Genomic DNA, 27,839 nt, shown 5'->3' on the forward strand with positions numbered 1-27,839 from the left:
CTAAGATTTATTTATTTTTATTGGAAAGTCAGATATACGGACAGGAGAGACAGAGAGGAAGATCTTCCATCCAATGATTCATTCTCCAAGTGGCCACAAGGGTCAGAGCTGAGCTGATCCAAAGCCAGGAGCCAGGAGCTTCTTCCAGGTCTCCCAGATGGTTGTAGGGTCCTGAGGCTTTGGGCCATCCTCGACTGCTTTCCCAGGCCACAGGCAGGGAGCTGAAGGGAAGAGGAGCCTCCGGGACACTAACTGGCACCTATATGGGATCCCAGCATGTGCAAGGCAAGGACTTTAGCCCCTAGGCTACCGTGCCGGACACGAGGGCAAATCATTTTGAAAAGTTTCATATCAAAACAAACAGGAATATATTATGGAGATATATCATATAGTAGACTGTAGACATTTCATATAGCTTTAAGATCAAGAACAAACATCTCGCTTGAAACAACTCCTTCTGCTGCCCTTCACTGTCCCCTTTCTGTAAATTTAGAACAACTCTCCTCTGCCAGTTAGAATACTTCGGTGGAAAAAGTTAAGAAGTACTTCTTTAAGAAACTGAGCTGGGGATAAGGGATGTCCTTCAGGGTATTTTTTTTTTTTTACAACACCCAGACACTTCGCCAGAAGAGGAAAGTAGGCAGGGATTCCAAAAGGAGAGGTTTGGGATTTGGGAAACCGGGCCAACAGCTGGCAGGGTTGGCAGGACTGATGGCAGCCTGGGCAGGGGTGGCACAGCAGCTGCATTCCTGGGTAACATCTCTGTGGACAGTGTGCAGTCTTACCCTGGCTTCGGTCCGCATCCGCGCCTCTTGGTGGGGAGCAGGGAATCTGGTGTTCTTGGAGAGGTCAGGGGAAGTTCATTTTGAAACCGAGCTCTAGCCAGTGGGCTTTTGGTTTCAGAATTGGCAAGAGAGAAGGACAAAGCCCAGAGGTTTCTGAGTTTGTAGGATTCATAAACTATGGGAACGCCACAAAAGCCATAAAAAGACATTTTAAAAGCCCAAAAGTAACAAGGACAACATGAAAGCCTCTCCTCCAGAAAGCAATGTCGTTGGCTTCTACTGAGTTTTATTTTACTAATGAATTAATTAATTAATTTTGAAAGGCTGAGAGTCAGCGATTTCATCCACTGAGTCACTGCCCAAAAGCATGCAAGCGGGAGGGCTTGGTCACGGTGAAACCAGGAGCGCAGAAATCCATCTGGCTTCTTGAGCCAGCACCTGCCCCCTCCCAGAGTGTGCGTTAGCAGGAAGCTGAGAATCAAAGCAAGGCACCCTGAGAGGGGCTGGGTACGCAGGGAGCACCTTAACCACTGCAGGAAGGCATCCTGTAACCACTGCAGGAAGGCACCCTGAGAGGGGCTGGGTACCCAGGGAGCACCTTAACCACTGCAGAAAGGCACCCTGAGAGGGGGTGCAGGCACCCAGGGAGCACCTTAACCACTGCAGGAAGGCATCCTGATAAGGGGTGCAGGCACCCAGGGAGCACCTTAACCACTGCAGAAAGGCACCCTGAGAGGGGCTGGGTACGCAGGGAGCACCTTAACCACTGCAGGAAGGCATCCTGAGAGGGGACCGGGCACCCAGGGAGCACCTTAACCACTGCAGGAAGGCATCCTGAGAGGGGCTGGGTACGCAGGGAGCACCTTAACCACTGCAGGAAGGCATCCTGAGAGGGGACCGGGCACCCAGGGAGCACCTTAACCACTGCAGGAAGGCATCCTGAGAGGCGGTGCAGGCACCCAGGGAGCACCTTAACCACTGCAGGAAGGCATCCTGATAAGGGGTGCAGGCACCCAGGGAGCACCTTAACCACTGCAGAAAGGCACCCTGAGAGGGGCTGGGTACGCAGGGAGCACCTTAACCACTGCAGGAAGGCATCCTGATAAGGGGTGCAGGCACCCAGGGAGCACCTTAACCACTGCAGGAAGGCATCCTGAGAGGGGCTGGGTACGCAGGGAGCACCTTAACCACTGCAGGAAGGCATCCTGTAACCACTGCAGGAAGGCACCCTGAGAGGGGCTGGGTACCCAGGGAGCACCTTAACCACTGCAGAAAGGCACCCTGAGAGGGGGTGCAGGCACCCAGGGAGCACCTTAACCACTGCAGGAAGGCATCCTGATAAGGGGTGCAGGCACCCAGGGAGCACCTTAACCACTGCAGAAAGGCACCCTGAGAGGGGCTGGGTACGCAGGGAGCACCTTAACCACTGCAGGAAGGCATCCTGAGAGGGGACCGGGCACCCAGGGAGCACCTTAACCACTGCAGGAAGGCATCCTGAGAGGGGCTGGGTACGCAGGGAGCACCTTAACCACTGCAGGAAGGCATCCTGAGAGGGGACCGGGCACCCAGGGAGCACCTTAACCACTGCAGGAAGGCATCCTGAGAGGCGGTGCAGGCACCCAGGGAGCACCTTAACCACTGCAGGAAGGCATCCTGATAAGGGGTGCAGGCACCCAGGGAGCACCTTAACCACTGCAGAAAGGCACCCTGAGAGGGGCTGGGTACGCAGGGAGCACCTTAACCACTGCAGGAAGGCATCCTGATAAGGGGTGCAGGCACCCAGGGAGCACCTTAACCACTGCAGGAAGGCATCCTGAGAGGGGCTGGGTACGCAGGGAGCACCTTAACCACTGCAGGAAGGCATCCTGTAACCACTGCAGGAAGGCACCCTGAGAGGGGCTGGGTACCCAGGGAGCACCTTAACCACTGCAGAAAGGCACCCTGAGAGGGGGTGCAGGCACCCAGGGAGCACCTTAACCACTGCAGGAAGGCATCCTGATAAGGGGTGCAGGCACCCAGGGAGCACCTTAACCACTGCAGAAAGGCACCCTGAGAGGGGCTGGGTACGCAGGGAGCACCTTAACCACTGCAGGAAGGCATCCTGAGAGGGGACCGGGCACCCAGGGAGCACCTTAACCACTGCAGGAAGGCATCCTGAGAGGGGCTGGGTACGCAGGGAGCACCTTAACCACTGCAGGAAGGCATCCTGAGAGGGGACCGGGCACCCAGGGAGCACCTTAACCACTGCAGGAAGGCATCCTGAGAGGCGGTGCAGGCACCCAGGGAGCACCTTAACCACTGCAGGAAGGCATCCTGATAAGGGGTGCAGGCACCCAGGGAGCACCTTAACCACTGCAGAAAGGCACCCTGAGAGGGGCTGGGTACGCAGGGAGCACCTTAACCACTGCAGGAAGGCATCCTGATAAGGGGTGCAGGCACCCAGGGAGCACCTTAACCACTGCAGGAAGGCATCCTGAGAGGGGCTGGGTACGCAGGGAGCACCTTAACCACTGCAGGAAGGCATCCTGAGAGGGGACCGGGCACCCAGGGAGCACCTTAACCACTGCAGGAAAGCACCCTGAGAGGGGGCTGGGCACCCAGAGAGCACCTTAACCACTGCGCCAAACACCTGCCCGTTATTGTGCTTTATTTCAGCACAGGACAGGAAAACAACTTCAGGGGGCTGGGCACCACTGACCCCGCTCCGCCAGGCTGCGGCCTCTCTTCCTGCATCCGGCATGATAGGAACATTCCTCAGGAAGACTATTCAGACACAGGATGAGCAGCCAGCTCGTGGGCCTCAGCCTGAGCACAAGCTGTCCAGGCCACCGCTGTTGCTGTCTCTCTCGGTCGGAGGCCCTCTGTAAATGGTCATCAATAAGTCCTCATTATCTCTGTGGATTTCAAAGGACAGAGGCTGGGGAGGGGGTAAAGTGGAATGGGACAATTAGATCGGTAGTAGAGCTTTTTCAAGAGCACTGGCTGTAAAAAAAAAAAAAGAAAAGAAATAATGACAAGCCCCAAGTCCAAGGGAGAACAGAGTGAAGACAACCAGCCTCACCCAGAGCACCGGCTTCTGCAAATCCAATTTGCACATAGAGAGTGGAAGAGCTGAGGCGTGCAGGGGCTGAGGGTTCGCAGCAGGCAGAGGCCGGTTGCCCTGGAGACAGCCTTAGCTTGGAGATGGCAAAAAGGAAAATAATTCGAGCTTAAGGGAGAAAGAATGGGGAAGAAAAGGCACTACTTAGGGTGGTTGAAATCTCAGAAACCAGACTAGACTGCATGAAAGAAAGGTATTTAAAAGGACAAATACAGATTTAACAGCTTCCGAGATCAGACGAGATCAGGCGCGTTCAGGGTGGTATGGCCGTAGACCAGATTTAACAGCTTTGAAAAAAAAAAGGGATATGGAAAGCAAGTTATTTTTCGTGGTTTCTATTTAGTAATTACTCTGGGTGACCAGACCCTGGAGAAATGCCACCGGAGAGGAGGGAGGAGGATTAGGAACAGGAGTTGGGGATACCCATCTCGCTGCTTCTGCGCCTCAGAGTCTTCTGAGAGCTGTTGATGGAGAAGGCAGAGCAGAAACGAACTCCCAGAGCTTCCTCTGCCAGGTACCTGCGCCAGCATTCTGGGCTGCCAGAGCTCCGCGGGGCAAGGCCAGGGCGATGAGAACAAAACACATGGATTCAACTGGCCCGTCTGGTGACAACGACATGATAATGTCTAGAGGAATGATGAGCAGCAGGCTTCTGGGTTGGCTAAGAGGTGGTTGGGACACTCAAGAGAAGACAAAGGAGCCAGGCACTCACGTTGAGTCAAGTATGTCCCCTTGCAACTGTCAGTCCGGCACAGGTGAGCACACGGCAGAGCTCCCTGAAGACAGCAACCGGAAACAGGCGTTGGACCAATAGTGAGAGACCGAAGTAAGATTCCTCAGCTCACGGGAGAGACACAGACAGGATTGATGTCAGTAAGAGAGCTCTGCGAGGGGTCAGAGCTCACTGGTCATCTTTCCCCTACAGTACATCTTGTTCTGGAAAACTCCAGGTCCGTAATGGCTGAATTAGTGAACTTGGTAACAGAAAACAAAGATGACCCTCTACTCTTCTCACTGAGCAGGTCTACTGACCAGAAGGCCTGTGAGAAACGAAAAAGGAGCCTTTTCCAGCTTGGAAAGCTCAGGTAGGACAGCATCAAGAAGCTTCAGGCACCAGGAACTGAAAACTCGCAGACATAATGGGACAGGGTCAGGGCACTAATGGGGAACACTGTAAATGACTGTAATTTTCAGAGCTGCGAAGCCATAAATTGCACTGGGAGAACTGCCTGCTCTTAGCACAGCACTCTCTGCTCTCCAGATGAAGCAGCTGGCGGCGGTGGAACTGGTTAAAAGGATTCCTGGGACACCAAAGACAACTGTATATGAAACCTAAGAGCTGGAGTCCAAAGCCCTTGGTGCAGGGCCTTGGACCATCCTTCAGAGAGGAGACTGACTTTGACACCATGCTCCAAGGATAGACCTTCGCAGCTAAAAACTACAGGGCATGGGGCCAGCGCTGTGACGCAGCAGGCAAAGGCACCGCCAGCAGGGACGGCATCCCATGTGGGCACCAGTTCAAGTCCTGGCTTCTCCCTGTCCATTCCAGCTCCCTGTTAGTGCATCTGGGAATGCAGCAGAGGGTGGCCCAAGTGCCTGGACTCCTGGCACACATGGGAGAGACCCAAAAGAAGCTCCTGGCTCCAGCCTGGTTCCACCCAGTCATTGTGGCCATGTGGGAAGTGAACCAGCAAATAGAAGCCTTCTCTCTCACTCTTTCTCCCTCTCTGTGTAATTTTTCCTTTCAAATTAATGAGTACATGTTTTAAAAGTTAAGGGCAGGAGAAAGAAATGAACTCTTAAGTCTTGATGCCATTAAATTTTGGATCATATATGAGGTAGTGCACGTGCCTCCGTCTAGAGGGGTGAGAACAAGATGCAGCGGGAACACAAACTATGGCTTTTGAAATGATCTTAGCTCTGGTAATGACAGAAGGCTAACTAAGAGCAGATGAGTAACAAGTGCTTAGGAAAAGAGTGAAGAGATTCAGAACCTTCCCCAAGTCCTTTCGATAGATGGATGGGTGGATGATTGATAGATAGATAGATAGATAGATAGATAGATAGTTTGAATGAGAGAGAGAGCTTCCATCTGATGGTTCACCCCACAGATGGCCCCAACAGCTAGCACTGAGCCAAACCAAAGCCAGGAACCAGGAGTTTCAGCCAAATCTTTCATGTGTGTAGCAGCATCTTCCACTGCTTTTTCTAGGCCATTAGCCATTGAATGAACCAGTGTCCAGCTTACAGGAAGTGGCTTAACCACTATACTGCAACTCCGACCTCCAGCCCCCAAGCTCTAACCCCATATGCTGCTGACACAGCAGAGGGAAATAGAAGCTAAGATATGGCACCACAGTGAGGGAGATCCAGGTGCCAGGAAATCCGAGAACAAGTAGGCAAGTGGGGCCCACAAGAGGTGGTCACTCAAGAGGTGGTCACACAAGAGGTGGTCACACAAGAGGTGGTCACACAAGAGGTGGTCACACAACAGGTGGTCACTCCGAGCCAATTGCCTTCAGAGCTCCTCAGCCCCTCTCATTCCACCTTTTCGGAGAGTGGCTTCCATAGAGTGAGTTAGTTAGTTAGTTAGTTAGTTAGTTAGTTATTTTAAAATGACAGATTTTACAAAGAGAAGGAAAGACGGCGAGATCTTCCGTCTGCTGGTTCATTTCCCACACAGCTGAAACAGCTGGAGCTGAGCCAATCCAAAGCCAGGAGCCAGAAGCTTCTCCCAGGCCTCCCACAAGGGTGCAGGGGTCCCAAGGACTTGAGTTCATCTTCCGCTACTTTCCTAGGCCACAAGCCTGGAGCCAGAGGGGAAACGGAGCAGCCAGGACATGAACTGGCACCCACCCAAAGCTCAGCCTACTATGCCACAGTGCAGGCCCAAAGATGGGTGATTACTTTTATTTTTTAACAGCTTTTTTGAGCAACAAGAGAGTACTTTAAAATGTTTGTGGAAAACTGAATTAGCAAATCAGTTTATTTGGGTACAAAAGGTTTTGAAATTTATGCTAATACATATTTTCCACAAACTACTTGAAGAACCTTATAATTGTGTACAGTAAATCACAAATACTTGAAGTGTGTAATTTCATGGATTTTTGGCATATGTATGTGCCCTGAAAATCATCACTGTAATCAGGATAAATAACACCCCACCGCTCCCCAAAATTTCCTCAGGCTCCTCTGTCGTCCACCTCTCTTGCTTCCTCTGCTCCCCCAAGCTTCTACCTCCAACCCTAGCCACTCACTGATCTGATTTCTGTCAGTTTTAAGCTCGTTTCCTAGAATTTTACACAAACAGAGCCAATGCAATACCGTGGTTTCTTTCCCTCAGTGATTTTGAGATCCACCCGTATTGTGTGTGCAGAGACTTAATTCTTTGGATTGCCAAGTAATAGTTCCATTGTGTGGAATCAACTTATAGTCATCTACAGTTCATTTATCTATTCATTTGTGTAATGTTTCCATTTTGGGTTATTATAAACAAAGCTATTACGGAATTCACGTACAAGCTTATGTAGACTTATTTAGTTTAGATAAATACTGACAATATATTATTTGATCTTGATCAGATTTGTTGATCTTTCCTGAAGAATTTATGTCTACTTTCATGACAGGCACTGGCATGTGGTTTTGTTTGCTCTTAGTGCCATTCTCCAGTCCTGGTATTAAGATAATATTTATCTAATAAGATGAGTTGGGGAATATTTTACCTTCTTGCACTTTCTGGAAAAAGAATTATATAGAATGGCATTATTCTTTGCTTAAACTTTTGCTAGAATTTGTCAGTGAGGTTTTGTGATTGGTTGGTTACTTTCTTTAAAAAAAAAAGTTGTTTATTTCCATTGGGAAGGCAGGTTTACAGTGAGAAGAAAGATCTATCTGTTGGCTCACTCCCCAAATGGCTACAATGGCCAGAAAAGAGCTGATGTAAAGCCAGGAGCCAGGAGCTTCTTCAGGGTCTCCCACATGGGTGCGGAGTGATAAACACTTGGGCCATCCTCCGCTGCTTTCCCAGGCCACAAGCAGAGAACTGAATCAGAAGTGAAGAAGCTGGGACCTGAACCAGCGTCCATATGGGATCCTGGTCTGTGCAAGGTGAGGAATTAGCCACAGAGTCATTGTGCCAGGCTTGGTTGGTTACTTTTGTGGGGGGAGTCTCCAATTTCATTTTCTTCAATAGATACAGGATGATTCAACTAATATGTTTGTTCTTGACTAAGCTTTGGTAGATTTGTCATTGTCAAATCAGTGGCATACATTTCTTTCCATAAGCTTTGTTATCATTGTAATATCTGCAGAACTTCAGTGACACCCCCTTAGTCATTTCTAATATTAAAATTTTGCCTCTTTTCTTGCTGATCATCATTGATCAACTTTATTGGTGTTGCCAAACAACCAACTTTTAACCATCTCAAGAAGAATGAGCTCTTAAGGAATTTTCAAGGGGTTAATGAATCCCCTGCTGTGAAAGCCCGGTCAGCGCCTATGGGGACATGCCTACTGATGCCACAGTGTTTCAGATGCTGTGTGGCATGTCCAGAATGTTTATCAGAGTGGATTTAAATCCCAGCTCTACTTCCTAGTCCAGTTTCCTGCTATTGTGCGCTTGGCAGTTAGCAGAGATGATTCAAGTAGCTGGGCCCCTGCCAGCCGCATGGCAGACCCAGATTAAATCCCAGTTGCTGGGTTGAGCCTGTCCCTGCTCTGGTTCTTGCAGGAATTTGGTGAAGCAACAGATGGAGGATCAATTGTTCTCTCTCTCTGTCACAGCCCCGGACCCCTGACCAGCTCTCTCTCTGCCTCTCTCACAAACAAAATACCTTAAAAATCTGTCTTAAAAGTGTTGCAGAATTGTGCTTGATTATAAATTCATTCTCCATTTGTATTTATGAATCTCTGGCAGAATCAATAGGGCTGGCCTTCCAAATAGCAAGAAATCTAATTTTTTGATGGGAGTCAAAAGCTCACAAGTGTCCTCAGACCAACACGAGGTCACCACGTGTCACATGGGTTATAACTAAGGTAGTGTTCTCTCAAAGCCCCCCATTTGTGTTAAAAAAAAGAAAAAGGACTAGTGTTACTGAAACAAAAGGAAGAAGAAACAACTTACCAATACATGGAATGAAAGATGGACCATGTCACAGATATTAAAAAGATGGCAAGGCAATGTTAATATATACATCCCTGTATCTCCAAATTCAAAACCTTTGATAAAGTGGAATAATTCTTTCAAAGACACAAACTATCAAAACATGTTATAGAAGGAAAATATAAGAACAGTTCTGACAACTCTGTATTTACTAAAGAAATTAAATTAGTGCTTCCAAATGTTCCCTCGGAGTAGGTGTGTGGCGTAGTAGTTATGATGCCACATCACTCGCTGGAGCATCTGGGCTCAGTTCCCAGGGCGGCTCCTGCTGCCAGTGCTGTGTGCACAGTGAGTGGCAGCCGGTGCCAGGCCAGGCCTTCCGGCCCTGACACCTGTGTGGGGCATGTCAAGTTCCTTTCCAGCTCTTGAATTGCGAATGGTTCAACCCTTACCTGTTGCAAACACTTAGGGTGTGATTTAGTAAATGCAGTTTCTCTCTCTCCTCCCCCTCCCCTTTTCAAATGAATTGATTTAGGTACTACTTTATAATGCTACCCCTTCCACCACAAAAACTAAAATGAATGCAAAATAGACAGAGTAAATCTAACAAAATGCTTCCAAGATCTATTCATGGAAAATGAAAGTAGATTTACTAAAGTCGCAGAAGAGCTAAATAAATGCAGGGATAAACGGTGCTCAGGGATCGGAAGACACATTGTTGTTAAGATGTCAAGTCAACAAATGCAGTCTATAGATTCGATGAGGTTCCTATCAAAATCCCAGTCAGCCTTTTGCTAGTTTTATGAGTCATTTAAAAATGTATATAAAAAGTGCAAAGAAATTAGAATCACTAAATAATTCAGAAAAGAAAGTAACACATTATCTGATTTATTAACTATTACGGGGCCAGCACATTAGCGTATCAGGCTGATCTTCCATCTGTGGTGCCATTATCCCATATGAACAACAGCTTGAGTCCTGTCTGCTCCACTTCCCATCCAGCTCCCCGCCTGCGGCCTGGGAAAGCAGTGGAGAACAGCCTAAAGCCTGGGGAGACCTGGAAGAGGCTCCTGGCTCCTGGCTTCAGATTGGCTCAGCTCCAGCAGACAGAGGATCTCCCTCTCTGTCCCTCCTCCTCTCTGTATATTGACTTTCCAATAAAAATAAATCAAGAAAAAATTTGATGAAAAATGTATTATAAAAAAACTATTCATACATGAATTTTAAAATGTTTTGCATCAAAATAAACTGAGATTTTAGTTTATTTTTCTACTCACTTTTTTTTAAGATTTATTTGTTTTTATTGCAAAGGCAGATTTGCAAAAAAAAGGAGAGACAGAGGAAGACCCCCCCCATCCACTGGTTCACTCCCCAAGTGGCCGCAACAGTGGAGCTGAGCTGATCCGAAGCCAGTAAAGAAAAAAGAATATGCCTCTTCCAAATCTGCCCTACGAAGGATATTTAAGATGTTCTCTTGACAGAGAAGAGGAATAGCACCCACCAAAACCAACGGCAAATGCAAAGAACATCCCAATAAAATAACAATGAAAGACTAAATCAATGAACAACCAATTACTAAAATGACAGGACCAAATTACCACCCATTCATATTAACCCTGAATGTAAATGACTTAAACTCATCCATCAAATATCATAGATTCATAGACTGGATTAAAATAACAAAACTCATCTATTTGTTGCCTACAGGAAACATATCTCACCAACAAAGCAAAAACATTATCTAACAAATTTTGCTTTTTTTTTTTTAGTTTGATCTCTTCAAAACTCTCATTAAATTCTTTAGTGAGTCATAAATCATACAGTAGCATCATTTTCTTCAAGAAGATTATTTTCTTTATCATTTCTTCAGTCTTTCGTCATTCAGTACCTTGTTATTTAACTTCATGACATTGTTAATTTCTTTTTTCTTGCTGTTGTTGATTTTGTATTGTGGCTTTTCATTTAAGGGGATGTACAGTAACTGTGTAATGGAGACTGTCATATCCAGATGTGAGGATACAATGCAGTAGGCATCTCTACTTCCAGACAAAGATGGACTCTCACTGAAACTGTTTGCCACATCTTGACAATAGGATGCTGGACTCTCTGCCATTGTCCATGCCCGCAAAGATGGACATATGACTGTGTATGAAGAACTATACTGTAGTAATGATATAGGGGAACTCAGTGAGGGGGGAGGGGATTTGGGAGGGGGAAAGGGAAATCCCAGGGCCTATGGGACTGTATCATAAAATGATAAAAATAATAATATTGCTGATGGTATGTTGGAGCTTTCAATTGACTAGGATGATACTCTGCTGGCTCTGTCTTCAGACCAGAGAGGGTATACCTAAGAAGCCGTTGAACTTGACTGGACAATAAGATGCTGGACTCTATGTTTGGTATATGCTTGCAATGGGGGAATCTCAACTGAACTTGAGCTGTGGTTATGCAACAAGGTGGAGGAATCCACCATGGTGGGAGGGTTTGGGGAGGGGTGGGGAGAACCCAAGTATCTATGTAACTGTGTCACATAATACAATGTAATTAATGAAGTTAAATAATAAATAATTAAAAATAATAATAATAATAATAAAGTAGTCAAAACACATATATTAGACAAGATTTATAAACAGAATATAGAGGACTTCAAAAATATTTACATAAAATGTGCATTATGGAAAAATTGCATAGACTTCAAAATTTTTTTGTAAAAAATAAACTTTGAATTCTCCTTTTCTACCAATTTTTTTCTCCTTTTCTACCAATATATGGAACTGCTAAAACTCATTAGAGCAAAATCACTATACCATTTAAAACGAGGCAAAGAATATAGAGATTTTCACAGCAAGATGCACACACAGAGAGCGACACAGTGTCAGTCCTCATGGTGAATCGCCATCACACTCCCAGCAGAACAGCTACAGCTCTAAAAAGTGAGAGTGCTAACTTCTGGAGCCACAGAGAAACTCCCACAATACCAGTGGGACTGTAAAGACGGCACAACCCTTCAGAAGCCAGTTAGCAATTCTCTCTTTATTGATGCAAGAGAAACGACACGTCCAGAGCAGGCACCAGGCTAAGGTGCCGGTTAAGACACAGAGCCCTGCCACTGCATTCCCAACCACAGCTTCCTGCTCTGCTGGAACGCAGCAGGAAGGGCTCCATAACTGAGTCCCCAGCACCCAGGGGGGCCTGGGTTGAGTCCCCAGCACCCAGGGAGACCTGGGCTGAGTTCCTTGCTCTCAGACCCCAGCCACGGCAGGAATTCGATGCAAGCATTCTGTTCCTGTGTCACTGCCTCTTGGATTAATGAATTATTTAATTTTTCAGAAGTCCAAATAAAAGTTTGTATATGAATGTTAGAGCAATTTTATTCCAATTGCTGGGGATGGGGGTGGGGGAAACAATTGATGACTGCATGGAATCCTAAAGTGTGACGCAGCCACACTCTCCAGCGAAAAGGAGCCACATATAACAGCTACGAGAACACGGAGGAGTGCTAAAACAGGACGGAGAATGACCCGCCACATGATTCCATGGAACTGAAAGTGTAGAAAAAGCAAATGGATCATCTGCTAGGAGCAGCCCGGCGGTGGCCTGGGACTGGAGTGAGCTGTGTTGTCCGGACCCGGGCGTATGGAAGCCTAAGGGGTCTCAGACTGACTGCAGACATGTGCATACATTGGTCAAAACTCACCGAATTATATGCTTAAAATTGTGCATTTCGTTGCATGTAAATGATAACTCAAGGGACTGCCATGACGCCTGAATTGGCTAACCACTTATTTCCAAGCATTAGCATCCCATATGGCTGCTGGTTCATGTTCCAGTTGCTCCACTTTCCCATCCAGCTCCCCACTTACGGCCTGGGAAAGCAGAACAGGCTGGTCCAAAACCTTGGGACCCGTGTGGGAAACACTCAGGCTCCTGGCTCCTGGTTTCAGATCCACTCAACTCCAGCCATTGCAGCCACTTGAGGAGCAAACCAGCGGATGGAGGATCTTCCTCTTTCCCTCTTCTCTCTGTAAATCTGCCTTTCCAGTATAAAGAAATAAATTTTAAAATAAAATAATAACTCAAGTAATTTTAACGTAAGCACTCCTCTTATGAGAAAAACTCCGGGTCCAGATGTTTTCACTGGTTTCTGGCAAACAGTAAAGGATGAAATAATATTAATTTTATGCAAACTCTGAAAACGGAAGAGGGAAACACTTCTCAATTCACTTTATGAGACTAGCAACACCTGTTCCTGAAACCAGACACTGCAGAAAAACACAACTCCATGCCAATCTCTTTCATTAACATAAGATACAACATTCATAAATTGAAAGCAATAATATTGAAAATTTATATTCATCATGTCCAAATGAGGATATATATTAAGAATGGAAGATTGGGTCAATGTTTTTAAATTGGCATTAATGGAATAAATGGGGAAAAAAGCATAAATGAAGCACACAACTTTGTAGGAACTCTTGTAACACCTCTTCAACAAGTCTCTGCAGCTGCACCCAGTGCAACAGATGCCGAGGCCACGTGAGTGGCTTGACGAACCCAGACGATTTGCCTCATGCCTAATGATCAGATTTGGGAATTCGTAGCATTTTATTTTCTCAAAGAACAACACCCAGATATTTGCCCCAAACAAGGAGAATTCCAGGCTCAGGCTCATTTCCCGCAGCTTTTAAGAAGCTACAGCAAAAGTGCCCCCTGCTCACAACCCAGAGGAATCCAGAGGGAGGATCTGGAGGGAGGCCACATCTTGCATTTAAGTCACCTTCAAACCTGAGGGCCTACTCTTCCCCCATTTCTAGGTAGCCAAATGCAACCTCGGATCCTTCTCACCCTGGCCACTTGCCTATAAGTCTTAAAAGCCAAAATAAGCCTCTTTACCCACACCTCCAAGGAAGATTCAGGCAAGCAGCCAGCACCCGAAACAGCCAACACAGCCACTTCTCCGACCAGAGGCCGCAGCACGAGGAATCTCACCCAGGAGGCCCGGGAGCCCAGAGAGGGCCACTCGCCGGCTGCTCCGAACGCTCTGCAAGAGGCCGGACACTGCAGGCTTCCTCAGTCTGAGCAGGTGGAAGGAGGACTCAGGGATTGCCCTGTGGTAGCGCGGGAGGAATGAACTCGAGTTAAGAACTGCTCCCCACGAGGGTGCGAAGAAGCCTCTGTGCTTTGGTGGGGAGCCTCACTCAGCCCTTTTAACTGTGCATTCCTGCTCTGGAGAGCCCTGACCCCCAACATTGCCAGTGCTACAACAGAACATGAGTTACCCGACAGCTTCCTTAGCTCCTGCTGGTATCGGCCGTACAAACCAGTATCCTTTCCAGAGAACACCGATTACAGGTCTAGGCTGGAGTTTTTTCTTGATGACCAATCAGATTTACAGTCATCATAACCTCTCCACCCCAACGGTTTACCTTTTTCCTTAAAGATCTATTTATTTTTATTGGAATGGCAGATTCGATTTACAAAGAAGGAGAGACAGAGAGAAAGACTCCCTATCTGCTGGTTCACTCCTCAAATGGCTGTAAAATGGAACTGAAGCCAGGAGCCAGGAGCCTCCTCTGGGTCTCCCACACAGGTGCAGGGTCCCATGGCTCTGGGCCGTCCTCCACTGCTCTCCCAGGCCACAAGCAGCGAGCTGGAAGGGAAGTGGAGCTGCCAGGACATGAACATGGGAACATGATCCCAGCACCTGCAAAGTGAGGATTTAGCCACTGAGCCATCACATTATTTTACCTGTTTTATGTTTTCCTGGGAGATGCCACTTAATAGCAAAAAAATAAAAATAAAAACTTCCCTAGGATGTTTGTCAAAAACAATTAGAGATAACTGTTTAACGTCACATTGCCTGAGTCAATGAGAAACAGTTGGTACAAATAATAGACTAACAAAATGGCTTACAAGAAAAATTTGGTGCGCGGCGGCGTGGCCTAGCGGCTAAAGTCCTCACCTTGAATGCACCGGGATCCCATATGGTCGCCGGTTCTAATCCCGGAAGCTCCACTTCCCATCCAGCTCCCTGCTTGTGGCCTGGGAAAGCAGTGGAGGACGGCTCAAAGCCTTGGGACCCTGCACCCACATGGGAGACCTGGGAGAAGTTCCTGGCTCCTGGCTTTGGATCGGCACAGAACCAGCCGCTGCACTCACTTGGGGAGTAAATCATCGGACGGAAGATCTTCCTCTCTGTCTCTCCTCCTTTCTGTATATCTGACTTTGTAATAAAAATAAATAAATCACAAAAGAAAAATCTGGGAATCAAGCGTTCCTAGAGATGAAATTTCCAAAGCTCTGCATGCTCCCAGGACTTGAGAAATGCACACGCATTCACAGCTGTGGTATGATCCATCAGCGAAGACCCTAGCAGCTCACTTCTACTGACACAAAGAAGCACAATATTTGCATTGTAAAACATTGTTTAAATAAGTGAAAGAAAACTAAGCAAATGCCAATACCTAAGCTCACAGATTGGAAGACTTACTATTCTTAAGATGGCAATACTCAACAAATTTATCTTTCAATTGAATGGGATCCATATCAAAATCCCAAAAGTCATTTTAAAGTAATCTGAGAAGCTGATCCTAAAATTCCAATGAAAATGCCAGGGACACAGAACAGCACAGCAATCCTGAAAAAGGAGAACAAGGTTAGAGGCTTCACTGTTGTGCTTCCCAACCTGGCAGTATTCCACACTACGTGGTTCTGGTGGAGGGTAGACACTTTGATAAACACAACAGCCTTGGAAGCTAGAAAAGAAGCCTAAGATAGTTTATAGCCAATTGATCTTTGACAAGGGTGTCAGGATAACTCAATGGAGGATGAGCAATCCTTTCCACAAACATTTCTGGGAGAAAAAGTTGGATCTTACTTAATATCATAGAAGAACATTAACATGATCAAAAACCTAACTGTAAGAGCTAAAACTATACTACTCTTACCAGAAAACCTGAAGGTACTCTTTCATAAAATTAGTTTAGACAGCTTCTTGGAGCCTACACCAAAAGCACATGCAACATTTAAAAAATTTTTTTAATTAGACTACATCAAAACTGAAAGTTTTTATATCAAGGATACCATCAAGAAAGTGAAAAATAAATCACAGACCAGGAGAAAATGTTTGCAAATAATATTTCTAATAAGAGTCTAGTATCCAGAACAGAAAAGATGTAAATAATTTAGCTCAACAATACAAATGGAATAACCTGGATTTAAAATTGTTGATGAAATTAATATTTATTCAAAGAAATATAAAAATTACCGATAAACACATGAGCAAATGCTGAAGATCACTGGCCATAAAACGGAAGTCAAAGCCACAGTCAGACTCTCTCTCATCTGCTGTAGAATGCAGCAAGCATTGACAAGCACAAGGACAAACGGAAGCCTCACACACTGTAGCGATGCGAAATGGCAGAGCTTCTACGAAAAACAGTTCAGCATTTCCTCACAAAGTGAGACAGAAAATCTTCATATGACAAAGAATTCCACACGTAAGTACATGTATGGGTTGAAAATATGTGGCTCCACGGAAACCTGTACCACCATGTTCACAGAAGCATGAATTCTGACCCCAGCTGGAGAATGGCTAATCAAGATGTGGCGTTTCCCTACAGAGGCTCTTGTCCGATCATGTGAAGGAACCAGACAGGCTGCAACCTGGGTGACTTGGACAAGAGTGTCCTGGACAGAAGAATCGCCCACTGTGGTACTCCACGCGGATGCAGTGTCTCCTGCAGGCACATCCACGGAGCGAGACAGCAGATTATCCTTGGCCAAGGGTGGGGGTGGGCGCGGGAGAGAGGGATATGAGACTTGGTTTTCTGAGTGATGAAAATGTTCTTGAATTATGAGCATACAGTGGAAATGGTGGCACAACTTGGTAAATATAATAAAGTCTTCAGAATTGTACACTCTGAAGGGATGAATCTTCTGGGATATGAATTATAGCGCAATAAAAAAGAAAACATATCCTCATACCCTGCTGATAGCAATGTAAAATGTCACTAAGGCCTACGTTCATAACTTTTCAAATCCTTCTCTGTGCTTACATGTGATGTGTAATGTTTTAGCCAAATGATATATTACCAAATATATTATTTGAAACCTTTTTTCTCAGTCAGTTTTCTGTAAGTTTGCATTTCATCTACCACCCAGGCCATGTTCAAATTTCTCCATTAACTTGAAAAATGTGCTTTATAGCTAATTTTCTCAAATCTTTGTCCATTCCAGGACCATCCATCACATCTTGTTTTGACGATAACTCGGTTTGTTTCCCACGGTTTGATCTGCGGCAGAGCCCGGGTCAGTTATCCTGCAGACTACTCTACCATCTGGATTTTTCTGATTTCTTTCTCCCACTATTACGCAGCTTATTCCACCACCTCCCTTTGTCGTATAAAATCAACACTATATGTTCTAGTTAAGCACACCGTAGGTTAGAACATACACTTCTTAACATCACATCCCGGTATAGTCAATATGGCAGCGACTGTCCATTGGTAGCACTAAGATTAAGAGTGGGATTTGAGGGCCCGGCGGCGTGGCCTAGCAGCTAAAGTCCTCACCTTGAACGCACCGGGATCCCATATGGGTGCCGGTTCTAATCCCAGCAGCTCCACTTCCCATCCAGCTCCCTGCTTGTGGCCTGGGAAAGCAGTTGAGGACGGCCCAAAGCCTTGGGACACTGCACCCGTGTGGGAGACCCGGAGGAGGTTCCTGGTTCCCGGCTTTGGATCAGCGTAGCACCGGCCGTTGTGGTCACTTGGAGAGTGAATCATCGGACGGAAGATCTTCCTCTCTGTCTCTCCTCCTTTCTGTATATCTGACTTTGTAATAAAAATAATAAATAAATCTTAAAAAAAAAAGTGGGATTTGAGAGGATGGGAGTCGGATTCCTTTGTTGTATAAGCTTTGCGTTTCCCCTCGCCATTGAAAGACTGTGATGTGTTGCTTTGTTTTAACACTGATTGCAGTTCCGTGCCTCAGTCAACGGCCGCGTTAGGATCTCCCAGGCGCTGTTGTCTCCTCCCGCGTTTATTTGCTGTCCTAGCACAGTCTTTCTGCACCAGTTGGGGCTGTTTGCTTATCCTGAAATCAGTTCCTACCAGACAGGAAAGATAAATGTCTAATTCCTTCCATTTAATTATGTTTCCAGTGGTTTATTTCTTAGCCTAGCACTAACCAGTCCTGTGTTCCTTGTCCCTGCTTTCTGTGGATCTTCATTTCAACCTGAAAATGTATACAAGGCCCCTCTCCAGCCCAGCTTTGATCCAACTGGCATTTACTGCCAGCAATCCCATTGACTTACTTCTTAAACTTTTCTTAGAAGTCAAAACACCCCACCAAGACAAAGCACAGCCATAGGACTCCCAGAACTATTCTTGGGGGCCTTAGGTTCTTGCCAACAAGATTAACTCAAAGAGACAGTGGGCTCCTTCTGCTTCCTCCATTCCGTCGTGCCTGAGCCTTACCATGTGAGGTGAGACTCCTCTCCACTCCACCCACGTGACCTAGAAGTGGGCTTCAACTCCCTGACTGCTGAAAATCCTGACATGAACAAATCGATTGGCCAGGAAGATGAGAGCGGTATCATGAGCAAAGACCAGATTTCTTTTCTTTTTTTAAGATTTATTTATTTTTATTGGAAAGTTAGATACACAAAGAGGAGGAGAGACAGAGAGGAAGATCTTCCGTCTGATGATTCACTCCCCAAGTGAGCGCAATGGCCGGTGCTGTGCCGATCCGAAGCCAGGAACCTGGAACCTCCTCCAGGTCTCCCACGCAGGTGCAAGGTCCCAAGGCTTTGGGTCATCCTCGACTGCTTTCCCAGGCCACGAGCAGAGAGCTGGATGGGAAGTGGGACAGTCAGGACATGAATCAGCAGCCATATGGGATCCAGGAGTGTGCAAGGCAAGGACTTTAACCACTAGGCTACTGTGCCGGACCCAAGCCCAGATTTCTAAAGCAGAGGGACGGCTTGGAGAAAGGATCCTACATTTCAGCCCTGATGGGAGTCCACGGGGAATCTGCTGCTGAGGAAGAGGTAAGCCTACAGCAAGGTGATCTTGAACATGAAGTTCTGGCTTGAGCTGAGAGAGTTTGTCTTTAGCCCAGGGCTGAGTGAGGGTACAAACAAAGGGGTACAAGACCTTTCTGTCAGTCCGAGTGAGCGCTGGGAGCAAGAGCAGCTCTGCAGCCCGGGGGCGATCAACTGACTGCTGCATAAACCGGAACACCAATGCATTCATATACAAAGAGAATGCTCCTTGCCAAGCGGACCAGATGTTCCTGTTGACTGGTCAGCGCATTCTCTCCTGCTGGAAACTCTACACAGGAAGCCAGATGATAACCAGGAGATTGTGAGTGTGGAATCAGGAGCAAGGAAGGGTACTGGAAGAGCTGTGTGGCGTCCACAGAGATACAGGATGGACCGCATATTTGTGACTTATGGCCAAGACACAACTCTTCCTTTTGACAGGGCTGAGACACAATGACAGATGCTTCTCCCTTAGCTTCACTTCACAGCACTCCCTGCAGACCACCCTCTCCTGCTCACACACTCTTCAGCTGTTATGGCCATCCGCCAGGTTACAGCTGCCCTCCCGCTCCGCCACACCTTGATTAGATTTCCAGGCCCCATTGCATCCTGTTCCCAAGGATGACATACACAGAGGACTGACAACCAGCGTGTGTGTGTGTGTGTTTGTGTGTGTGTGTATTCATGTCAAACAGCGTATCATTTGCCAATCTGAGAGATACGGTGCCAGTCTGCCCTATATGCTGATACACTAGATGGCAGAAAAAAAGGATAAAGACCATGGTGGCACAAAAGGGACACTTCCTATTCACTGAAGATCCACCATGTGCCAGAAAGCACATCAAGCAATAAGAATGTAAAGTGAATAGAGCATCTTTGCCTTTAAGGAGCCTGGGGGACACTGAGGCAGACAGACACAGCAGAGTAGGACAGACAAGGAGCTTGAAAGACATTGGAAAAGGGTACCTTCCAAAGGCTGGGCAGAGGGGCAGTCATGGAAGGCTCCCAGGGGGAGGTGAGTCCCGTTTGCTAACAGAGCAGTAGAAGGCAGCCAAATGAACAGAGGCAGAAAGAGACTCGGCGGCAATGTGTCTGGAGCACGATGGATGCCGCGAGAGTGGGAAGAAGCTGTCAGCAGAGGGCATTTATGCCAAATGCCTCATTCCGGGGAACTACTGAAGGGCACTCACGTCTACTTGGCCTGAAATTAATGTGCCAGCACAGCTTCGTTTTGTTTTGTTTTGCTGCAGCAAAATGTGCATAACGCGAATGTTTATCATTTTAATCATTTTTGAATCTGCAATTCAGCAGCTTGAAGTCCATTCAAAACGGTGCATAACCATGTTTCCGAAACACAATCATCACCCAAAACAAAGTGGTTTAAGCCATAACTCCCCTCTGCCCCCACAATCTGCATTCTGCATTTACCCTCAGGGACCTCAGGGTACAGACCTCACAGGGCAGTTCGCCTTCTCTGTCTGGCTTTCATCATGACTCCGGTGTTGAAGATTCACCCTTACTGCAGCTTGTTTCAGAACTTCATTCCTGTTTATCTCGGAACAATGTTCCATGCTATGTAGCACACTGAACCTTGATAATCCACACAGCAGGTGCACTGTGGAACTTCCCCACTCTTAGCGAATGTGGATAGCGCGGCTGTCAACATCAGTGCACAAGCCTCCACTTTGGTCTGTTTCAGTTGACCTGAGTGTGTACCTCGCAGGGGCTGGCTGGGACATGGACTAAATCTGTGTTTAAGTCGGTGGAGAACCATGTTTTTCTCCACAGCGGCGACACCATTTTGTGTTCTCACCAGCAATGCACAAGGAGTCTAGTATCTCCACATTTTCACTAAAATTGATTTTCTCTTTTTTGATAATAGCCATCTCAATGTGATATTTCACTGTAGTTTTGATTGGCATCTCTCTACAACTACAAAGTTGACCAACTTGTCACGTGCTTGTCTATTCCTCTATTTTTGGAAAACTGTCTACTCAATCCCTTTGCTAATATCTGAAGTGAGTTTGCATTATACTGTTGCATTTTAATGGAAATGCACAGGTACAGGATGCGGCAGGTGGAGGCCAGCCCCTTAGCCCTTCAGGTGAACGAAGAGCATGTCAGTTTCGTCCTTCCTTCATAGAATGTCCACTCTCCTGCAAGGATAGTTGAAACCTTTGGGCCCAGGCCAAGCAGCGCTCTAGTCTAAGCCAGAGGCAGGAAGGGTCTTCCCTTTACCAGGAGACCGGTATATTCCTTTCTTGGACAATTCCAACACCCAGTGGTTGAACAGCATCAAGCTGTTATCATAACCTCAGGGACCTGACCATGTTTGGGGGAGAGTGCAGCCTGTGGTTCTGCGGGCTCCCTGTCCTGGCTCCATCCACGGCACCAGGGAAGGACTCCAGTACCAGACTGGTTTCAGCAGAAGTCTTCTTAAGCACCTGGAAGAGCATGTCATTAAAGCAATAAGGATGAAGGATGCCTGGGGAAAGGATCCCAGGCCTGTATGAAAGAGAAACATCAGGAGACAGGTGGGAAGGCAGAGTGCTGGGCTCTAAGTGGAAGACAAGACCCCAAGGGAACGCTGTGAGGCGATTCTGCTCCAGGGGACAAGGCCAGCCTACCTGACACATAGTGCCTCGGGAAGCCAGGCTGGGACCTGACTCCGCTCAGGAACACCTGAAAGCCAAAGTAGCTTTCAACTAGCCGTTTGTCCCTATCCTGGGCTTCCATCAGTGACCGATAGCATTTTGGGACACATGCAGGGTTAAAAGCAAGATATCAAACCACAAAAGTTCACAAGAGTACTTCTAACTTCAAGAAAAATAAGATTAATCAGTGGCAGCAGGAAGTTTTAAAGAAAAGAATCAGAACTTCTTCTCTTACAAACAGAACTCAAGCCTGGGGCAATCAGGCCTGATTGTGAGCCCCCCTCTAGTGCCTGGAGAGGCTGTCCTGTGCTTCCGCGGGAGGAACCGCTGGGAGTGCCACTTCTGCTGAGCAGCACCACACAACAGCCACAGCTGCTCAGGCCGCAGTCAGAAGCAGAGAGCATGTGGCTTTCAAAATATCAAAGTAACCCACAGTCCCTGAAGAGCTGTGAAATACAGCAAACTATAACAGAGGCAAACGTGCATATTTTATAATCTAGAAATGGCTTACATTTTAAATATATATATTTTTTAAATTCTAGGGCTCTCCATAATTTTCTCATGAAAATCATGATATTAAACAAAAAGTTGCTTCTTGTTCTTTTCATTTATTTCATCGGGAATAGGTTTTCATTGCCTCAATTATTCCTTAAAACATGCACTTTACTGTTCCATAAAATTACATTTTATGAATGTCACTATTCATTTTAACCGTTTTCTGTTTGGGGAGCAGTTAGATTTCATTTTTAAATATGATTTCAGCACACATTAACGGATGTGGTCCTGTACCTCTCATGGATTATTTCCTTAGTAGGAATTGTTAGAATCTTAAGATTTGATCTCATTCTGATACTTTTCAAAATAGCTACCCTTCTTTAAAGCCTCACTAACAATGTATAAAGATGCTGTTTCATAAATTATTAGCCAACAGTCAACATTATTAAAAAATAAGGAAAATAAAAACCTTTGTCAGTATATACTCGAAAATGGAGTCTGGCTGTTTTTGAACTGAATTCTTCATTGGACATTTTTCCATACACTTATGAAATGCTTTCTTCTCCCATTTGTATCATTTATGTGTGTTTCATAGGGAGGGTAAGCACCTTGAATTTTATCTGTGGCATAAGAAGATCCAAAAGGAATCCTAAAGAGAAACTCACAGTGTTTAAAGACTTGACTCAACAGCCTTCAGCTTTCCAAGGACTTCATTAAGGTGAACGGTGAAGGAAACGGAGCGGTCCTCCAGGGCCGACTGTCTCGGGCCTCTCTGTCCCCTGAAGCAGGATCAAGGGGCAGAGGCGCAACAGGAGTTTCAGTGGCTTCACTCCAGACTGGCAGTTGGCACTAGATTTAAGAACCCAAATTTTTATCTTCTCTCCATATGCTTCGTTTACAGCCCAAATCTGACAAACACCGACCGTAACTACGGGGGCAAATAATCCAGCAGTTCCCACACCCTGCGGGACGTGGCCACAGGCAGCACCGGGCCCAGATGCTCAGCAATGCCAGCTGCATCTGCTGGTTGTTCGCCTTCCTATCATCTTTCCTTCTCTCTTCCTTCCTTCCTCTTTTTTCTTTTTTCCTTCCTTCCTTACCAGTTATCTATTTAAAGGGCAAATAAGCAAATCAGATATATTTATTTGAAAGGCAGAGAGAGAAAAGGCAGAGCTTGCATTAGCTACTGCACTCCCCATACAGCTGCTACGGCCAGGAATGGGTCAGGACCAGCGCAAAACCAAGCAAGAGTTTCATGCAGTCTCCCATGTGGGTGCACGGGCCGAGGACTTGGGCCACCTTCTGCTGCTTCTCTAGGCCATTAGGTGGCAGTTGGGGTGGAAGTGGAGCAGCCAGGACTCACTTCAGCTCCCGTATGGGCTGCCGGCATCACGGGCAGCAGCATTAACTCCTACATTACAACGCAGGCCCATTTTTAAAAACTTAACACATTATCACCAACTATTCCGTCTCCCAAGGTACAAACATCACAGTTCTTCCTGCTGCCTTGCACTTCTCGAACCCCTTCTCTCTGCTTCTTATGTATGTAAATTTTTGTACAAAGTCTTTAAATCTCTCCTCTGCTTCACTTTCTCTTAGTTTAGGTCCTATTTTTCTCTCCTTTCTCCATTTTGTTCTACCCAAAATTTATAATGACCTCATCCTGAAGCCGTAGGGCAGCATCCATTTTAAGGATGAATGTGTCTGGAAGCTTCTGCCTGCCTTGAGGGGGTAACCTCCACAGCCCTTCCCCACTTTCAACTTTTTGTAACCCCAAACCCTTCCTTACTCCAGGGGAGGGGTGAAAGCCTAGAGATTTTACAGGAGCCATGACTGGCGAACACCTTCCAAATTAGCACTACACTCGGTGTGGACGGATTTGTGAAGTGGAGTTGTAACCGTGGTTAGAGCTGAAGATGGCTCAAGACCAAGCCGCTGAGTGACCACACCGTTCCAGAGGTGGGCTGCTCCGGGTGGGCTGCTGACTAGTCAACCACGCAAGTCGTGAAGTACCTTTGATTTATGCTATTATTCACAAACAGAGCCAGCAGCGTAACCCTTCTCCATGCCTGGAAAAATTACTTGGAGCCAAGCACAAAGGGGTTACTATGTTGTCCCTCCCGGGTAAAAAGAAAGAATTGTGATGGATTTGGTGGGACATTTAGGAGTCAGGTCAAACTGTGTGTGTAATTGTTTCGCAGAGGTGTTAGGACCTAATTTTCAGATCTGTATAGAACAGGTGGTGGCTGGTGGCAGGAGTCACAATGGTTGCCATGACGACGTTATTGGGTCTTAGTCATCTTCCCATCCTCCACAAAACCCTGCTGCAGCTTTCCTAAGGTGCCTATTAAATGTTTGTTAAATGAATGATGAATCACAGAATGGTGCGTGTTTTTTGTAATTAAGGCTGCCGGTCTCTAGCTAGCCTAAAAGCTTTTAGAGCAACAATAATTACTGTATCTACACAGGAGAGTTTGAGTAATTTGCCTATTAACTTGAAAATAGTAAATACGTGTGCGCGCGCGCACCAGCGTGCATTTTCGTACTTGCCGAACAACCCCGAGTCCTATCGTAGTCCCCAGCGTGCAGCAGCCCAGGTGTCTGGGCCACGCGGCCTCAGGCGAGCGGCAGAGCGCGGGCCGCCAGCCACCGGCCGCCTCCCCGCGCCCCTCGCGCGCGCTCCGCCCGCAGCCCGCCGCCGGCAGCGGGAAGCCCGACTCTCCGGCGTCCCTCGTTGCCCCTGGAAACCACGGAGCCGAGCCTGGCTCTGCTCTGACCTTACGAGGCTATAGCAAACGGGGTTCCCATTGGCTGACTGGGGCAGCCATGCCAATCGGAGAGGAGATTATAGGGAGGCTGCCAAGCGCGGCCGGCGGGGGCTGCGGGTAGGAAGCTAGGGTTAAAGGCAGCCGGGGAGGCTAGAAGGCTGAGAGAGGTCGCTTGGAGCCAGTATGTCTGTCCGGAGGCACATTGGGAATCCTGAGGTGAGGGCCAGGTCCGGGCCGCGCAGCCGGAGGGGGCGGAAAAGGCACCGGAAAAGGCTCCTCGTGGGCAGGGACAAGCGCCAGCGACTTCCGCCGCCCGGAAGGCGGGAAGAGGCGCTGAGGAGGGGTCGGGCGAGGCCGGCGCCCGGTGGGGGCAGGGCAGGTGCCTGCCCACGCTGGCCGCTGCGCCCCAAGTACTGTCTGCCCGAAGAACGTGACACGGCCCCGGCCTTCAGAGTGCTTCCCATGCCAGACACGAGCGTTCGCGCATCCCTTTAGTGCCACAGATAGACAAGCAGTGGGTGCTTGGCACACCGAAGCGGGACTGACTCCTCCCCTGGTTCAGGGGAAACTGGGGTGCAGCTGAGGGAGGGAGAGAAGGGAAGGGGGTGACCGGACAGGGCAAGGCTGTGTCAGGCAGGAGTCCAGCTGCGAGGGAGCCGACTGGGTTCCAGGGTGACTGCCTGGTGCTGCTGTAGCTGACCCGCTGGGAGAGAGCCGCAGGACCCGTTAGTAATGTCTGAACTCACCCCCTCACTTGCATGGACTTAGCAGGTAGCACCTTGGCTCCCAGAAGCAGGAAGCAGCAGGGCGGGAATGGGGAGATGTGGGACCCAAAGGCGTCTAAGTCCCAGGCAGCCAGCAGGAATACATTTTTGAGACCCCGTTCACAGCAGGGTGACTGTCGTTTGTAACAACATTTCAAAATGCTAGTGTAAATAAATGTTCCATTTCTGGCCACAGAAGATAGTAAGTGGAATGCTGAGTGTGTGAGTCAGCAGCATGGTACGGTTCCACGTTGTGTCTGTAATCCCCAAAGGTCTCAATTCTGGTGTGCCAATTTAATGATCCTACAAGTTTGCACTAGCTGGCGTGGCGCTGGAGGCGTGGGTGTGGAAGGTGGAGGCTTTGAGACGATTTCATTGAAAAATTAGAGTAAGGAAGTGATGTCAGATTCACGTGTTGGCAGGTGGCCGTAGTGCCATGGGGCGGAATGGATTTGAGTGATAGGGAGAATGTCAACTTATTGTTTGAGTTCAATCTGTGAACTTGAGCCATGAAATGAATTGTAGATTTAAGGAGAAATATTAAGAGAGTAAAAAATCTTGATTCCATGAGGAAGTTTGAGAGGTGGGAGGGCACTGGATGACTGCCGTTTCTTCCTGGCAGTGGAGGGGCAGGGGCAGGGGTGCCAGTGTGCTCAGGCGGTTGGATCCAAGGCAGAGGCCGCCCTACTCTTACTTGGGTGAAGCACAACTTGGAGCAGTTTCCTAAGAACGTGCACAGGAAAGATGCTTGCTTTCTGTTGAAAACGGTAGCTGTGTTTTAAAACACTAGTGTTCGACCGTGATGGTTATCTGCTGCAGAGTTGGGCAGTCTGGAGTTCTTGCTTGGAAATCCTCGGTCTCTTGGAAGCGGTCGGATGGTAGGGGTTCAGTGTTGCTGTGGGGAGTCCAGAGCCACACGTTGCTTTGCGCCTTTTCCCCTCCATCCTTTCATGGGCAGATCTTCGCACAGTGTTTCGGTTGTTGTGTGGCTGCCTTTCTGCCTCCTGGCTTCCCCGGCCTCGTGGACGCACTGTTCCGAGCGTCTGTGCCTCCGCACCTGTCCTCCTCCGTCCTTGGCCTCCTCCGTCCTTGGCCTCCTCTGTCCTTGGCCTCCACCGCACCTGGCCTCCTCCGTCCTTGGCCTCCTCCGTCCTTCACTTTCTTGAGGAGATGTATCTTCCCGTCTTGCTCTAAGTTTCTCCTATCTTGTTTTTTTTAATCTTAAGAGCTGACATCTTTTTTAAAAACTTTATTTTGAGATAGAGATTTGCAGTAGCTTTCCTGCAAGTGTAGCACGGAGTGTGGAAGTTGGGTGCGTGTGTGTGTGTGGTTCTAGAGCCTTCCCCATGTACACGGTTATTCAAAATGCAGATTGAGACGTAGCACACGTTTTGTTGCAGTCGGTACAGGCAGGGAGTCCATCACCACAGTCACCTCCTCACCCTGCCTGCATCACCTCCTTGCCTCTCCCTGTCCTGACCCCAGCAGTCACAAATGTCTCCCCTTTCTCCCTTGTACTTTGATCATTCTGAGAATGTTACTGACGTGCGCGTAGGGTACGTGGCCTTTCTTCAGGGCAGTGTCCTTGGGACATCCAGGTTGTGTGTGGCCCAGTCCTTCCATCTCTGCTGACTGACAGTGTGCAGCATTCCTGTCTCAGCCAATGGAGGAATTCTGGTTGTTTTTTGTTTGGGGCTGTCACAGGTAAAGGTAGGAGTGCTGGGGTAGCACCCTGCTTGTGCGGTGTTGTGGGTTCGCTAGTCTCAGCATAGACACCAGGAGTTCCGTTGCCAGCTTGTATGGTAAATGTATGTTTGTTTTTGTTAGAAACGGCCAGTGTTCCCACGCAAGCTGTGTCCATTTCAGCCCTGCCAACAGTACAGGAGGGATTGTTTGCCGTGTTCTTGTTGAAGCTGTTTTGGTAGATGCGTAGCGCTGTCTCGCGCTGCTTTCAATTTGCGCTTCCCTCATAAATGCTGTGGCGACCGTCTGCTCATCTGTGTATTTGCTATTCACGTGTTGTCCTTAAAATATCTCTTTGTCTTTTGCGTGTTTCGTTGTTTTTTGTTTTGCTGTCGAGAGCGGTTTATTTCCTTTTTGGTTGCATGGTGGTGACTGTGTCAA

The 27,839-nt window shown here is 47.5% G+C and overlaps 1 protein-coding gene across 2 annotated transcripts in view; it reads left to right on the forward strand.

The window, feature by feature from the left end:
• Positions 1 to 24,977: 24,977 nt before the first annotated feature.
• CEP41 (centrosomal protein 41) overlaps positions 24,978 to 27,839 on the forward strand; it is a 37,633-nt gene continuing 34,771 nt past the window's right edge. Inside the window, exon 1 of one of the 2 annotated variants that reach the window (XM_058654983.1) lies at positions 24,978 to 25,167. In XM_058654983.1, the coding sequence (XP_058510966.1) occupies positions 25,135 to 25,167 (33 nt within the window). In that variant the 5' untranslated portion in view covers positions 24,978 to 25,134. The remainder of the gene's footprint in view (positions 25,168 to 27,839) is intronic. The other variant, XM_004592534.3, reaches the window with a different exon arrangement.

The sequence above is a fragment of the Ochotona princeps genome, chromosome 25 (assembly GCF_030435755.1).
Source record: "Ochotona princeps isolate mOchPri1 chromosome 25, mOchPri1.hap1, whole genome shotgun sequence".
NCBI classification, from domain to species: domain Eukaryota; kingdom Metazoa; phylum Chordata; class Mammalia; order Lagomorpha; family Ochotonidae; genus Ochotona; species Ochotona princeps.